The sequence below is a fragment of the Hetaerina americana genome, unplaced genomic scaffold (assembly GCF_022747635.1).
Source record: "Hetaerina americana unplaced genomic scaffold, ioHetAmer1.1.p SCAF_10, whole genome shotgun sequence".
Taxonomy (NCBI): domain Eukaryota; kingdom Metazoa; phylum Arthropoda; class Insecta; order Odonata; family Calopterygidae; genus Hetaerina; species Hetaerina americana.
The window spans coordinates 39,817,061-39,833,704 of NW_027286070.1; the positions used below are offsets into that span (position 1 = coordinate 39,817,061).

Genomic DNA, 16,644 nt, shown 5'->3' on the forward strand with positions numbered 1-16,644 from the left:
CTTAACGTTCAACTTAGCCTTTCTCTTTCTGGAAAACTGCATTAACTATGTTTTGTTTACATTAATTCTCATCCCATACCTATTGCACTGACTTTCCAATGCACTCAGCAATGCTTGCAACCTCTTGATTGACAAAATAAAGCTAGATCATCTGCAAACTTAACTGATTTCATGAATTCCTCACCGACTTTCAATCTTATCACCAGTTCTTCCCATGCCTCTTTAACTATTTCTTCCACATATAAATTGAACAGCATATATGATAATGAACACTCCTGTCTTATCCTCTTTCTAACACAGCTCATTCAGACTCTCCAGCTATGACCTAGCTTATGACCAGTCTGAGACATGTACAGACTAGATAAATCTTCTGTCCCTCCAATCTACTACTATTTCTACAATACATTAATTAATTATATTCCAATTTACTACATCAAATGCCTATTTGAAATCTATGAAACAGACAAACACATTATGATTTTCTTCTATATTCCTCTCTATTAGTGACCTAATTACTGCAATGTCATCATGCCTACCTCTGCCCTTCCTGAACCCAAACTGATCATCATATAAGTAATCACTTGCCTTACTTTACAACCTCTTGTTAATAATCCTGAGAAGCATTTTAGCTGCATGCAAAATCAAGCTTATTGTTCTGTATTCCTCACAAACTACTGCCTTTCCCTTTTTTGGAATAGGAACTGGCGTTGTTGATCTGACGAAGCCTTCTGACCAATTTCCTCTCTCGTACATGCTACGAATTAGTCTATAAAAACTCTTCCTCCTTCTTCCCTTTTCCTAAATATTTAAGTAGTTCCATGGGAATGTTGTCTATGCCCATGACCTCATCTGATTTCAATTCCCTTTATGCCCTATCTATCTCACCTTCGAATAACTCTGAAGCTAAGCTGTACTCATGCATATCATATCCTCTTTTTAATTCTAATCTCTGTGGTTTATTTTCATTTATCTTACGGTTCCTCTATACATTCCTTCCATCTCTCTTGGACTTTTCCTGTTTCAACTAATATTTCTTCTGACTTATGTTTGATTGCTTGCAATGATTTTCCCATTTTACTTCCTGGAAGTGCTTTTTCCAATTGTTACTTCTGTGGCTTTCAATATCCTGTTTTGATATGCTCTTATTTTTCCTCCATAGTACCCAGATCCCTGCCCTCATTCACAATTTCCTCTACAGCCTGCTGACACTCCTTTCTTGTTGCTCCTATTAACGCTTCTACTTTCCATTTCCTAAAACGTCTTCTTTGTTTCATCTTTTTGAATCGGACACTACACTTGATTAGTACTAAATTATCGTCCAAATCCAACCCAGTTGAAGGAAACTGTGAATATTAATAATGCTATTCCCACATCTGTGCCTAACCATTATATATTCTAACTGATATCTCTCTGGATCACCAGTCATTTTCCAGGGCTACTCACACCTATTATGGTATTAAAACAAAGTGGTTGTTATGATTAACCCCTGTCCTGCAGAGCTCTTTGCTTTCTCTCCATGGTCATTTCTCATCCCTAAACCATAGTCCCCTTCCTCACTACCATCTCTTACTTTGTTTCCATCACATTCCAATCCCCCATAACTATACTCCTAAAGCTTCCCTCCAGGAACACCTAAAATTTTGGCCTCTAACTGATAATATACTCTATCATTTCTTCCTTTCTATGATTGTTTGGTGGCATGTATACTTTGTTGGTTCCACATATACTTCTGCAAATGATATTCCATCAGTTGCTTACTTTATGTTTATTATACTTTTTCCTACCTTATATTCAGTACCACTGCAACCCCTAGCTGGCTCGAATTAAATTTCTCATTGGAAGTTATGTAAAATAATCATGTACAATTTAGTACTAGAAGAAGAAACCAGATATGCATTGCTTTCACACCAAATATCTGTGATGTGTAACATGATAAATTGACACATTGATTTTTGAGTGAATACTGACAGAAATCTTTCATGCTGTAAAATACATTTTATTAAAATTTTTGGTGATTCATTAATTTTTTCTGAAAATATTATTCCACGCTATTACCATTTATTTATGCATAATTTCTATTCATTGCCTTGGCCAATTGAATCATTGGTGGGAAATGGAGATTAAGTTAAAAATTTAAGTAGTTTTTCAATAATAAGTAATAAACTCTCTTTTCTCTTGATTCTGAAGTAGTTTGGATTGACTGATAATGGCACAATTCTATTCAGAGAAAAGTAAATTTTTGGTGGGAGACTCTCAAATATACATCCAGTCACTCTCCTCACTCGTTTTTTCGAAACCTGGGTTGTGTTTTTAAATAAAGTGAGTGGAATTACAAGGTCAATAATTTCATTTCAATATGTTATGCAAATTCCATGAAGTTACGCCAGAGACAACAAATTGTTGAAGTAGTTTGGATTGACTGATAATGGCACTATTCTATTCAGAGAGAAGTCAATTTTTGGTGGGAGACTCTGAAGCATACATTCAGTGACTCTTCCCATAGTGCTTTTCTCCTAGATGTTAAAGATTGTTGTCACATTGAAGGCTTTTTAATCTGCACCTCTTGGAAGCAAGAATTAATCGTTTGAATTAAGCGACCAAAGTAAACTTAAGGAGCAAGAAATTTTTATATAACTCTTTAAGATGACACATATGTGCTAGGACTACAATTTAAATTTTGTATCAGCATAAAATCTATCACAAGCATGTAATATTGAGGATTTGGCGCATGTGGTAAATTTTTTTAAGCATCATACTTGTCTGTAAACATTCATGAGTATATATAGTTCAAATGCATACCTCCTTTAATCTTCTGGAGAGTCTTTGTGTATACATTCAACACAAAGCTAAATGTTGTCAGTGGGAGAAGACGCTGAGGATAGTAATCCTTTGTCCATTCAGGCAATGTTAAATTGAATACTTCCTGAAAAGAATAATTGTATTACTTTCTTTACAAATATAAAAAAGTAATTTAGACAAAGAAGGAAAAAATAACCAGATCTTGAAAGTTTTGAAAAAGTTGGCACTAAAAAAACTCCTGTTTCACGTTGATTCTCTCAGACTGAGTTCAGTTTTCCAGTCAGTTACATCTGACAACCTACCAACAAGCAAAATTTCAGATTCACATTACAATTTTAAGATACTTTCAAAGGCTTGAAAGACATGCTGATCTGGATTAAATAGTATAATGAAATTGGTTTAAAAATTACAATTCCTGAAAATCATGAATTTTTTCATTAACAAATTGAAGCCACTCTCTAATAATTTAATACTCCATTTCAGTCACAAAATAATGTCAAGTAAGTTTGAGACCAAGAATGAAGGATTCCTGAAGCAAAAAAAAATCAACCTTCAGTGCACACAATCATTTACAGAAACAATACTAAAGGTTAATTATGCATACAAAACATTCTTTTAATTTCAAATAAATATTTGGAAAGCTAAAATGAGTGAAAAGGGACAATTGGCATTTGCATATAGTTTTCCATTGACCACAAATTTTATTTCATGAATTGTAAAACAATGTTATATAATCATGTTTTACTTTTGTGCATCATTTTTCAACAAATTCCGTCTCTGATTAGAAAATGCTACATGCCCCCAATAAGAGAAATTTATAATCGAAGCAAACTCAGCGCTATGCTTAAAATGTGATAATGTAATCACCCAAAACATATCATGTGAATCCTCAAATGATAGTCAGCGAAATCATTCAAATAATACATAATTATAATTCCTGAATGCAGAAAAGATAGAGAAACTGAAGATGAGGTGTCAACAAATATAAAATATTGAAATCAGTACTTTTGAAAAGTATTTATGCCTCAACACTCAGAAAAATTAGGCAGTACTTTCCCTATTCTAGATTCTGTTAGGGTAGAGACAGTACAGTATTGTAAAACCCATTTATAATTACTTAAACAATGAAAAACGTACGAAAAGAAAAACTGGTTAACAGAGAAACTTGAGCAAATAACAGAAGTCAGGATTATTTTTACACATAAAAGAACATTAATTAATTTTATCAAGTTGGTGATAGCTGGCAGTTAGGTGTGCCATGATCCCGCAGGACAAACAACATTCTACCCCTAACCTTTGCAGCATGAAGATGTTTAAGAACTCCCTCTTCAACTAATTTTAATTACTAATTTACTTTATGCCATTTAATTGCATGTTTGATTTCAGTAGTGAATAGGAAACAGTGAGCATACTTGTTTGATACAACAAGAAGTTTTTGATTATTTAACAAACAGTAGAGTCCCAAAGTAAGGAAATATTTCTGGGTGAATCATTAAACAGCAGCAAACTAAAAATAGCTAAATTCTCTAGTAAGTATTGATGGATTTAACAACTTTAAAACACTTCATAAATCATGTTCGTCAAAGTCATATAGATAGCTTTCTTTCTACAATTGTCTATTTTTTCTTTAATATTTTTAATTGAAAATTATATGGGTCATTAAATAATGCCTTAGAAAATCCAAGCAATGGCGCTAATAGTATCGGAAAACGTTTGCTTCAATAAGTCTCATCTATCACTAGGCTGCTGTTAAAGTTTTGGCTATATTCATTCCATGGTTACATTTTCATAGTCATTTAAAGTAACAAACTTTTGCTTATCTTGAAAAATGGGTTCCACATGGTGATTTAACACTTCTATTTAAAAAGCTTTTCTTTTGAATTTTTCATATCAATTGATGCAAGCCAATGAATTGTTATGCTTCATGCATAGCTCCAGGAAGAAGCTATACATAAAACATTGCTAGTCAATCAAATAATAATAATTGAAAAAATTTAAAAAGCTAAAATTAATCCTGGTAAGAAAATTACACTACAGTGTATGTCAACATTTTGAGGTTAAGTTATAGCATATATCTTTTTTTCTTTATGTAATCCTTTATGGAAGTGTGTCTATGGGAATATCTGTACTATGTGTAAAACTCTAAGTACAGAAAATAAAATTATTACTGAAAATTATCCTGTTCTTCATGATGCAAAAGTTATTATTGTTGTATTGATATAGTTTAGCAGTAAGACCTTACCTCAGCCAGGAGTGTGTTATACAAGGACTGAACATCTTCTGGTGTGGTGATTGGCATGCCTGTAATTTCTGTCAGCTCCTTAAATAGTTGTGCATTGCTTTCCATGATCTTGACAACTTCCTCCTCTTCCTTCATCACCCTCTCCAACTCAAAGTGATAGCGAGGACAGGGGGTACGAACTAAAAGTAACTGAGAAAAAGAAAAAAGTGTTATTATTTCCATTTCTCCTCATTTTATGCAAATTACACTTTTAAGACTGAGGAATTCCTTATTCTAAGTAACTTCCTTGACATTTTTCATCCTCAATTTTTGCAAGTCAAGATAAATTTTCCCGCTATTTGTGCTACGTCAATCTTTATATAGTTTTAAAAGCAGAATTCTTTCACAGCCCAAATGAATAGTACATAATAGTATCTTGGAAAGGGCAATAAATAATCTTATTTTTCCACGTAAAATTTTTGCTTACTTTCTAATTAGTTTCTTATTCACTGAAAAAAATGACAATTCTGACAGGTTATTAGTCAGTATCCTATATAAGGTGCCTAGCTTATATTTGGTCAATTATGTCAAACCTCTAATGTCATTATTATGTTTAACTTGTGATTAAGAATAGTCACTTCTGTAAATTATTATTTTTACATTGAAGAAAACTTGCAGCTGCAAAAATCCCATTATATTGCCAATTAACCACAATTAAATAAATTAAAATGTACGAGGGTCATCCGGAAAGTAGTACCCGTTCGTGCCGCATGAAGTGCTGACGACGCGAGTAGCCGCTGGACGAGGTCAGATAGCTTCAGTGGCTTGTCTGCCTTCTCTGAGCCAAGTTGCGTGACGCTAGCATTGCCTGTGTTGTTTCTGTGATTGTTTACAATGTTTAAAAAAATTGAGAACGCCGCCAGTTGTGAAGTGAGGGCAGTGATTAAATTCCTCAATGCAAGAAACGTTCGCCCATGTGATATTCATCGCCAATTAAAGGAGGTGTATGGAGACAATGTAATGGACGAGTCGTCTGTTCGGCGGTGGTGTCGCAACTTCAACATGGGGAGGGGGAACACACACGACGATGAGCGTTCGGGGAGACCGTCTGTCATTACAGACCAACTGGTGAGCTCAGTTGACGAATTCGTGAGGAACGATCGGCGCGTCACAATTGATGACATCTGTGAGCATTTTCCCAATGTTTCTCGAACAATTGTTCATGAAATTGTTAAACACCATCTGCATTATGCAAAAATTTGTGCAAGATGGGTCCCTCGCGTATCTCAATGAGCTGGCGGCGAAGGACTATGCAGCAGGAATACAGAAACTTGTCACACGTTATGACAAATGCCTTAATTTGCTTGGAGATTATGTTGAGAAGTAGTTTAAAGTATCCTCTTTCAAATAAAATTTTTTATGTTTGTTAATATTTACTTTTGTGTCTTTATTTCACGAACGGGTACTACTTTCCGGATGACCCTCGTACATTAATGAGATAGTGAAACACATATTATGGAATGATGTAGATATCTCTATTTCTTCTTCCTTTTCTCTTGTAAAAACAATGGCCAGTTGATTATTTACTGTGATTAATATGAATTTAGGCAAAATCATTATCATCCAAATACATTGAACACATTTAATGACCTAGAATTTTATAACTAGCAGAATTTAAATTAGTAGTGAATTTTGAAGAATATATTCTTATCCTGAACGTTATGCCAATTACATTGCACGACCATCATGCTATAACCCCTTCTCAACCTCCCATGCCTCCAACCTTCCTCCAAAGGTCACTCCGCGCAACGAGGAGCCTGCATCCCGAACACCACGGTTCCTTTCCCCCCACTCTCTCCCTCCTACATGCCTTTGTCGTCCTTTCTACCCCAAAATACCGTGTTCCCCCCCTTCTTAACACCCACCAATAACAATCACTGTCCACTGCTCTCACCCCATCCACCAATGGTACACACGAGCATTATAAGCAATCTCTGTATGTGTACCTGATGATGACGCTATGCGTTGAAACCTAGGTCGTCTAAATATATAATTTATGTAAAAATACAAAATTTGTGTTGCGTAAGAAATACAAAAAGTCATTGATCGCTTACACAAAGTAAATCTGGAAACTGCATTAAATATCAATTTTGAATGATTCACCCTCAAATGAAGCATGTTTTTTCTCTGCATCATTTATATTTTTTATATTATATATAACGGAGCTGTTAAATTTAGGCAAGTTCATTTATTCTATTTTCTTTGTAGGAAAAAGATTATCTTTTCACAAATTGTCCGTAGTTTGTCGAGAAAACTTACAATTTAGAATGCTAAATTTATTTTTAGCCTCAAATGTTCAGGTCTAGATCGTGCATAATCGTAAGTTGGTTATACAAATTTTACGATGCCGATGAAAATCCGATGCGTGCCGTATGAACGAGAGAGATTTCCAACCCAAAAAAGAAAGCAAAACTTGAATTTTACACTGTCCTTATCCGTGAAGCACCACCAACACCATAACTCTGTCACTACTTACTGTGTCTTTATCGAGGGGCTGCGCTCTGATTGGTACCGGCTGCCATGCCAAATTTTCGTTCCATACTTGGGAATCCTTAGGTGGCCACAGACCGGCACATTCCAGCTGTGCACTCATCATTGTGCGGTCGACATCGGTGCTCATGGCTGAGAACACGGCTGAGGTCAGCTTGGAACCCAGGAGAGAATCATAGCGCCTTCGGAGGAACTGGCCCTGCTCGTATTGCTGTCTCTTACCCTCCTGCAGATGAAAAGTTTAAATTGAATGGCACATATTACAACACTGACACTAATTGTTGGCAACTGCGATCGCTGGCTTCGGCGGAAGGTGGGATGATAGTAAGCAGAGTAAGGGTGAAGTCAGGCATTGGCATTAGATAATCCCCAACTGAAGGCAGGAAAAGGTTCATTTACGAGATCGATTCGTTATGCATGAACGGAATTTCTCACCTGGAATGCCTTTCTCATTGCTCTTAAGTAAGGATCAGAATGCCGCTGACCAATGTGCGAAAATTGGGCAAGTGAAGCCAAAATGATAGTTAACACATTCACCCAATTTACGTGAATTTCAATGGATAGTCAGTAATGTTTCGAGGCAAAATAGTCTGTGTTATTAAACGAACGATGAATAAAAGAAAAGAAGAACTAATCGCTACGAGTAGTTCCGTTCTATTCTGAACGTCGACGAGATTCCGGCGAATCCTATCCTGCGTACTGTTCAACAATACGATATACGCGCTGTTCAGCAATACTGAGGGTGAACATCGAAATTGGAAATGGATTGCCAAATGTGGTAGCCTATGCCCTTTATGTAGTTACGAGTCACATGCTACATTTTACTGAAAAAAAGAGGAAAGTTAATAAGTTAGTTTTTACATAAAGGCTCCTAATCAGCAGCGCAGAACAGTATGGAAATTCTATTTCACCCTCCGTCATGTCGAATTACCGGTCTCAGCAATTTAACGCAAAAGGACTCCAACAATTGTCAATTGTCTATCGACTAAATTGTAACAGGATGTTCTCTTCTACAATTTCTCCCTTACTCATGACTTCTTCGACTCCTGAAACTTATGAATAGCCATATCTGCAAAAACTTATCATAAGAAATAGTGTGTGCATCGTAATTCTCTTATGAAATTGACGATCCTGCGTAACCTAATAAAAGTTATCAGGATAGCCACGCAAGAATTATTGACAGAAATAGCTCGTAACAAAACGAGGCTGTCTTAGGGAAGAAAATAACGAAATTAATGGAAAAGATATTCCGTTTATTGAATATTATTTCGTGATTAAGGCTCATCATTACAGCGTGGCCACTCAATTAATGTATTCCCATTCCTGATATTTCTCTCGAATGTTTGGAATTTGACCAGGCATTTTTTAAGTGGATCATTTATCGACCCGCGTCCAATAGCATCGCTGAAGTGATTCGCGTCATGCATGTTAATTCGGTTTTTGCCAGGGCTTACTCACCCATTCCCATATAATATTCCAGATCTTTGCATAAAATTATAGTCATGTGAAAAAATCCGCTTTTTTTCCAAGGATTTCTGAGGAATATCAGAAAATCCCGACTTTTATGCGGTTCCTCCTGCTAGTGGCTGCCCTGAATTAGCGGTTTTCCGGGTTTAAATTCGGATGACGCCTCTTTGATTACCTTCAAGTTTCATCAAGGTTGTATACTTTCATTGGTGGTAGATGTTTCTAGGAAACGAAAAAAAATCCGCCCACGAAACCTCGATGTGTGAACTCAGTGAAAAAAGTTTGAATGTGCTCTGAACCACACGTAGCTTGTGCTCTAAACCACGCGCTTAGTTCAAGGTGAGTTCTGTTCTATCCTGATTGATTACGCTGGTGGCAGACAAATCTATTCAAGAAAAACTCATAGATTTTCGTGGATCAAAATCACAGCTTTGATATCTTGAATAGAATATTGTATTATGAGATATGCTAATTTAAAGGAATACTCTGAAAATCATCCCTCCACGAGTTTCTAATTAATATTGCCCTCTCGCATTTTTACATTTTAAGTAAAAATGTTATCAGCAATGTTCGTCCACATTTTTATGAATGGCGTACACTTTTTGTTAATATATATATTTTTCTAATTAATATTGCCCTCTCGCATTTTTACATTTTAAGTAAAAATGTTATCAGCAATGTTCGTCCACATTTTTATGAATGGCGTACACTTTTTGTTAATATATATATTTTTCTATATATATATGTATATATTAACGGCATATTACCTAATTATATATATATATATATAATAAAAATATAAGAACGCATAAAAAGAACACTCACGCATTATTTTTTAATAATTTCGACGGAATTTAGCTCCACTTAGCTGTTCAAGTTATATATATATATATTATTATTAGGTAATATACCGGTTAAGGTAGGTTTATGATGGACACAGGTCCTAAATAAAATTTCGTGACCCCCAGCAAAACATAACATCCCCCTCGACATCAGGTCCCTCTTCATCTCTGGGTACTTTCTTCCTACCTTCATCCCGTCCAACATCCCTATCCTGTTCCTTCCCTTTCCTCGTTTGCCTAACATTGCCTCATTGCCTCAATTACAGTCTTCAACATCCCGCTGCCGGTCAATACCCCCTTCATCAACTTTTCCTGCCTTCATAGTATTTCTCCCAACAAACCCCTCTCTTCGCCCACCATACCAAGTACTTCCTCATTTGTTTTCTTCTCTGTCCATTTCACCTTCTCCACACCCACATTTCAAAAGCCTCCGGTCTACGTCTATCCTCCTGCTTCAATGGCCATATGTATACACACACACATATACAGGCACACAAATACATATATGTATTTTTATAGGTGAAGAGACTAACTTTACTTTACAGTCCGCACCCTCGTAATAAATATGCTTTTTTTCTAAGACCTTGGCCGATTATAATACAGTAGTTTCAGCTCCCAAGGTAAAAAGTTAAGGATACTTCTACGGAAAGTAAGAAAAGCTGTACTACAGGAATCGACAAATATTAATAAATGTAACCCATCATTGAGCTGTTTCCACATTGGGCGCAGAGGACAATGCGATGCATGATTATGAGACGCCGTGCGACCGGCAATGACGGAAGTCAGATACTTAAATGGTACAACATCCGCCCGAATGCAATAGCGAGTGACTACCAGCCAGTACAGCAGAACGGACACACTGTTTTCATACTGCCATACCTATGAGAGGCAAACTGAGATCCGGAAACATTATTATCTTCACCGGCACACCCAGAGAGTAATTACACTTGATGACACGATCCTCTCGCGCTTCGCAACTAATCGCACGTGGCAGAAAAAAACAGTTTCCAAGTCGGAGGAAATCGATTCTGCCTCTTTTTATCAAGGTTCTGATTCACTATTCACCTAAAGATATTGGAAGAGAAAACATGGTCTGTAGCAATTACGTAAGCGTAGATTGAGACAATGCAGTATGTACTTAATGTGCAAAGAGATAACAAATAAGTATAATTTCATAATTTATTCATAAGCATGACACTTGTTTCGACGTTTAAACGTCACCATTATCAACTGCCTTGATGATGACGTCCAAACGTCGGTATACGTGTCACGCTTATAAATAATTGCGAGATTTTACTTAGCTGTTTTCTCTTTCGTTTAAGATGGTATTTCACTAAGTCAAGGCTTCTACAGTCAACTTTAGTACATACCTCATTTCTGAGAAAGTCACGTCTGTTCTCAACGACACAAGATCGCATGATGTGACCTTTGATGAGACTGGAATGATATCACTAGGTATCTATATTCAAAAGCGATTAGGGATTCATAGAAAACTTATGAAAATTATTCTTCATGTATATACTTGAATAAAATACAAATTTTCGACTTGAAATCGCATTCCGCAATTCCCTTCCATTCTCAACTCTCAAATTCTAGCGCTTTCGCGATACAGAAGTTGGAGCCAAATTAAATTGGAATACATACATCGGACTCGAAGTTAAACGATCTTATGTATGCACATCGCATACACATGAAATAATCAATATGGAAGAAGCTAACAACTCGCCATGAAAGAAAGACCGTCATTAAAAAAATCCTTGAACCAAGGATTCTTCAAATGGATGAAGTTCGTTATAATTCCAATCACACATGCAAGACGGGACCTTCAAAGTTGTGTGTGGACGCCAAACATAGTGAAAGCGGACGGATGAGACAATCTTTGGAAGGCTTTCCTAGACCTTTTGTGGACTGCGAAATTTTTAAATGAGCAGCAAAAGAGCCATTGAACGCTCACGACGAAACGTGATCTAAATTTTTATCTTTAGCTCATTCATCAAAAGTACAATATTTGGTGTACTTACTGACTTCACCAAGCGCAGGTAATCATGACAAAGAAATTTGATTTTTCATGAAATTTATAGAAATTCCAACTGTTTTCTAGGGTCAACAGACGGAACGCTTCAACAATGAGTTGTTTCAAGGTGTTATAAGGATTTCGGGATTTTAATATTTATAATACATTTATTTTCGTCGCCCATTTTCTCAAGGATTACTTTAATGCGTTGCATTGACAGTGCTTTGCTTAGGAATTGAATCACCAAATCCAAAGAAGCTATTGAACAGGGACGGATACGAGTGACCTCTTCGGAATATTCTTTGACGGTGACAGGAGAAAAGAACTCCCCTTGGGGAGTATTTTGGACGCAAAAAGTGTATCCCACTGCGATATTTAGAATTACTAACCTATCACGGTACGGTGCACAACTTTATGAAAGAGAGGGTGCTTCCCTGATTTTAGTGGCGGTATTGAGAGAAAGGACAGGTGTCGAATCAACAACCATACGAACCCGGGACCCTACGGTCAGTAGTCCATCGCTCTACCCCCTGGACTACCGCGACCAACATGTATATATTTAATGGATTGATGAAAGCATACACAGACATAGGGCAGTAATTAAACTCATTTCCTTTGAGGCTTCCGGCAGCACAAGCAGTAACGAGGTCGCTGGAATTGCGCAGAACATTAAATATTGCATTCTCAAGCCACTCAATCTCGAAAAACGGACAGAGCGAGTGACTTATTAAGCCTCACCTCCTCTTCCGTTCCATGGATACATCCTCATTAGCACAGAGATTATAGCATTATTTCCCAGATCAATATCATTCTCGGCTTCAAATAATCTCATCCAATTCTCACCACCTCTTTTGAGTCTTTCCAAATCAAACCATAGAATAGGGGCGAGAACCATTTTTGTGGTGACGAAAAGTCATGTTCTACAGTTGAGGCAGACCACATGACCATCATAATCAGCTCATCATTAATACAAAAGCAGCGTTCTATTGTAAATCTCTCATGGGCTACAACCTTGACGTGGTGGAAGGGCTTGTTCCGATGGCCCCTAGAGCTGTGCTGGTGGGAGCAATGATAATCAAATAATTGTAAGAGGAAGGAATCCGGACGGAAAACTTTGAGAGATCAGTGTCAGAATCTTTTCAAAAAAGGTAAAGGCTACATCATGTGAGGACTACAGAAAAATAAATTTGAGTTCACACGCAGGTCAAGTGATTCTCAGAATCATCAACTAAAGAATGGAGCGCGGGGCAAATGATTACTTACGGGATAGCCAGTTTGGGTTCAGGAAGGGGAGAGGCACTGATAGTATGCCACTGTAGTAATGATAGCACTAATCGAGGGGAATAGAGAATACAATCAGGGCGTAAAAGCGTTCGATAGAGTGAATTGGGAAAAAATGAGTATATAGAAATAGATTGGAGGGACAGGATGCTAATCCGCAACCTGTACATGTCTCAGACTGCTCAGGAGCGAGTGGGGAACGGGGAGTCCGGATGGGCACTGCTAGGAAGAGGAAGGCAGGGTTGTCCGTGTTCACCGTTGCTGTTCAACGTACGCATATAGTATGTAGAGGAAATGATTAAAGAGGCATGGGAAGAACTGGAGATAGAAATGAAAGTCGACGGAGAATTCGTAAAATCAGTTAGGTTGCTGATGACCAATCTCTAATTTGTCAGTCAGCCAAGGGGTTGCAAGCATTGCTGAGTGAATTGGAACTTCAGTGCGATAGAAGTGGAATGAAAATAAATATAAATAAAACAAAAGTTATGCGGTTTTCCAGGGAGAGAAAAGCTATGTTAAACGTTTAAATAGTAGGGCAAAAACTAGAGCAGATGGAATAGTTTACGAATCTCGGAAATATTTTGGACCAAAATGGTCAGAATGAAAGGGATATAGGGGAAGAATTGCGTTTGGCACAGAAGTCTTTACCAGAAGAACGGAATTGATGACAGGGATATTGAGTAAGGACATTAAGAAAAGGCTGGTTAAAACTTAGATATGGGGCGTGGTTACATACTGCGCGGACACATGACCACTGAAGCTGGATGATAGGAAAAGTAGGAAGGTGCAGAAATAGGGTATGTATGTTGGACGGAATGAAGGGAGGAAGAAAGTATACGGAGATGAAGAAAGGCTTGTTGTAAAGTAGGATGTTGGGTTGTGTTTAGTTAGAAGAGACAAGATATTTCTTTGGTAGTTGTATCCATCGAAAACCTACCTTAACGGGTAGAATACCAAATAAAAAAAATAATTGTAAATCTAACGGGTGTCATTTAACAATCGGAATGAAAGCCAGGGCTGGCTGAATCCAGCTCGTAAAGGCGGCCTTAGTTTCTTACCCTTTTCCTAGAAAAATGTGGAGCCTTAAGATTCCCTCTTTACTAGTGGATGACCTGACTCTTATGCTGCTTCAGAAAAGCATCCGATGAAAGTACTTGATGTTTCAACAAACCATATTTTTAAGTAACTTTATACGCATTTCTACCACAATAATCTGTTTTGGAGGAATGAAGAATAGTGGATTGAACGTACGGTTAATCTCCGGAGTGTCCCGGGTTTAGAGATATACCTCTGGACAACTCAACCAGAAATCCAAGAGGTTCAATTTTATGGATAGCTGAACTTCGTGGAAAACCACAGTTGGCAGAGGGATAAGAACTGACCGCCCATCTTGAATAAGAGGATTTCACCCACCGTCAGGTGATTTTGACGAGCGAGTTCTACACTTGCCAATCAAAACCAACCTCTGGATGAATAAATATGGCCGTCCAGTGAATGAATGTCCTAAGAAAGCCACACCTGGAAGATAAGATACTTACATTTGTAAGTTGTCCCCATCCCACTGGATCGAAGCTGAAGTTGATGTGAGGGTCATTAGGGTACGTGTCGGCGGGTGTTCTCTGGCCGTGGCGGAATATCTGGAACGAAAACATAGGAATCAGTGGAAAGTTATACACGGAATTTGGAGCTGAAATACATTTTCTTTCGATGATCATCAATAATGAAAGTATGCGAACAAGGTTAATATCATCAGTTCATTTTATTACGATAACATTCTGTGGCGGACACATTTGGGAAGCGAGGGAGCCAGTTAGCCCCCTACCCCCGAAACGCCTCCCATGAAATTACACTCTTGTACTCGACTCCAATGAAAACGACCGAGCATTTAAAATAACAGAATACATTAGATTTTACGAAAATCATTACATTTCAATTTTTCGTAACTTCAATCTTTTTTACCCGTCCGTTCAACATTGTGACAAGTGGCATGTCACTGTAACTGTCACAATGCGTGTGGCATTGTGACAAGTCGACCCTGTATGTGTACGCCCATGAGAGCATTTTGAGCATTATTTTGAAATGATAACATGCACTGCATAAAAGCTCTTAACAAAATAAAACTCAGCCTGTCAGGTGATTAAAAAATCTAATGTATCCACCACGCAAAATGTGATATTCAATTCAGAACGGTATGGAACGATTCTGAAACGAGTTTCATTCACATTTTCGTTAATAAGATATCATATAAGACCGTTGGAGTACTACCAAAAGCAATACTACCGTAAGTTGAGGGATCACTATGGTTTTTAATTAAATGTAGATCGACTGATAGACGCACTGCACCACGAGGTATACTCCTACTTCACAAGATATTTTCCTTTTGGCAGTTAATTCAACATAAGATAATGAAGTTGAACGTGAAATGGGGCTTTGATTATAGCAATATTTTTCACATATGCATAAAAAATAGATGTCATTATTTTTTTCACTTTTGACAGAAAAGGGAATAGACTCGATTAGATTTACACGGCAAGTGGGAAAAGTGGCGCATTCTACAAAAGCTCCCCAATGCATAAATCTACGACTTCGTCTCGTGCTTCCTTAAGCTATTAAAGAGTGGATCACTAATGTGCCTGTGGTGCATGGCGAAATCCTGCACCATAGACCAGTCCCGCTACCACAACGAGTAGCATTTCGTATCTGTGTTCAAGTGGTGTCAAACGTTCCATTATTAGATTTGTTTATAGGATAACACAAACGATTGAAACAAGTTCTTAATTTTTATTTAACATCAAATACTCTGAGATTCGACAGAAGTTGTTTCCCCAGCAGAGCAAGGGCGTTTATTATTTCGCCATCACCAATTTGCTGAGTTTTACAGATATTCAATGGTGAACTGCAGTTTTCACTGAATTACTGCACATGCACCACGAGTAAATAATTATTAAGAAACTATGGCACGGTAATAATAACCATATTTCTTCTAAGAATAACAAAAAAAGCATAAACATTAAGGTATCAGAAGTATAAAATGAACCTAAAACTGTATTACTAAGTTAAAATATCGTCGTAAACCTCTTCACCAAGCGGACAATTTTTGTTAAACTATAATGCAGCTCAAAATGACAGGAAAAATTCCACCCGTATGTGTGTGTGAAAAACCTAATTTTCCGGAACACACCACACTCATACTCCAGACTTTTCAGAAAAGCAAATTTCCTCGAACATTTCGGGCTTATGTTAAGGTTCTCCTAATTATTGGACAACGAGAATAATTAATTATTGGATGCATCAATGGCTGAGGTAACATAAGGTCACTTGTTAAAAGTCATCGCATGAAAATACGACATCCATATTCCAGTGTGGATTCGATATCGCAACCTCCTACTCATTTCCATAACACTGAGACTCCGATGTACGACAAGATGTAAGAGTCGCATTGTACATACGTAAATCAGGATAGCGTTAAG

At 37.2% G+C, this 16,644-nt stretch overlaps 1 protein-coding gene across 1 annotated transcript in view; it reads right to left on the reverse strand.

The window, feature by feature from the left end:
- The window catches only part of LOC139698652 (prostatic acid phosphatase-like), a 43,332-nt gene that overhangs the window by 2,387 nt on the left and 24,301 nt on the right, over positions 1–16,644 (reverse strand). The window contains exons 2-5 of the mRNA XM_071597514.1: positions 14,713–14,811; positions 7,557–7,796; positions 5,042–5,230; positions 2,800–2,923 (exon numbers count right to left, since the gene is read on the reverse strand). Of these exons, the coding sequence (XP_071453615.1) occupies positions 2,800–2,923; positions 5,042–5,230; positions 7,557–7,796; positions 14,713–14,811 (652 nt within the window). The remainder of the gene's footprint in view (positions 1–2,799; positions 2,924–5,041; positions 5,231–7,556; positions 7,797–14,712; positions 14,812–16,644) is intronic.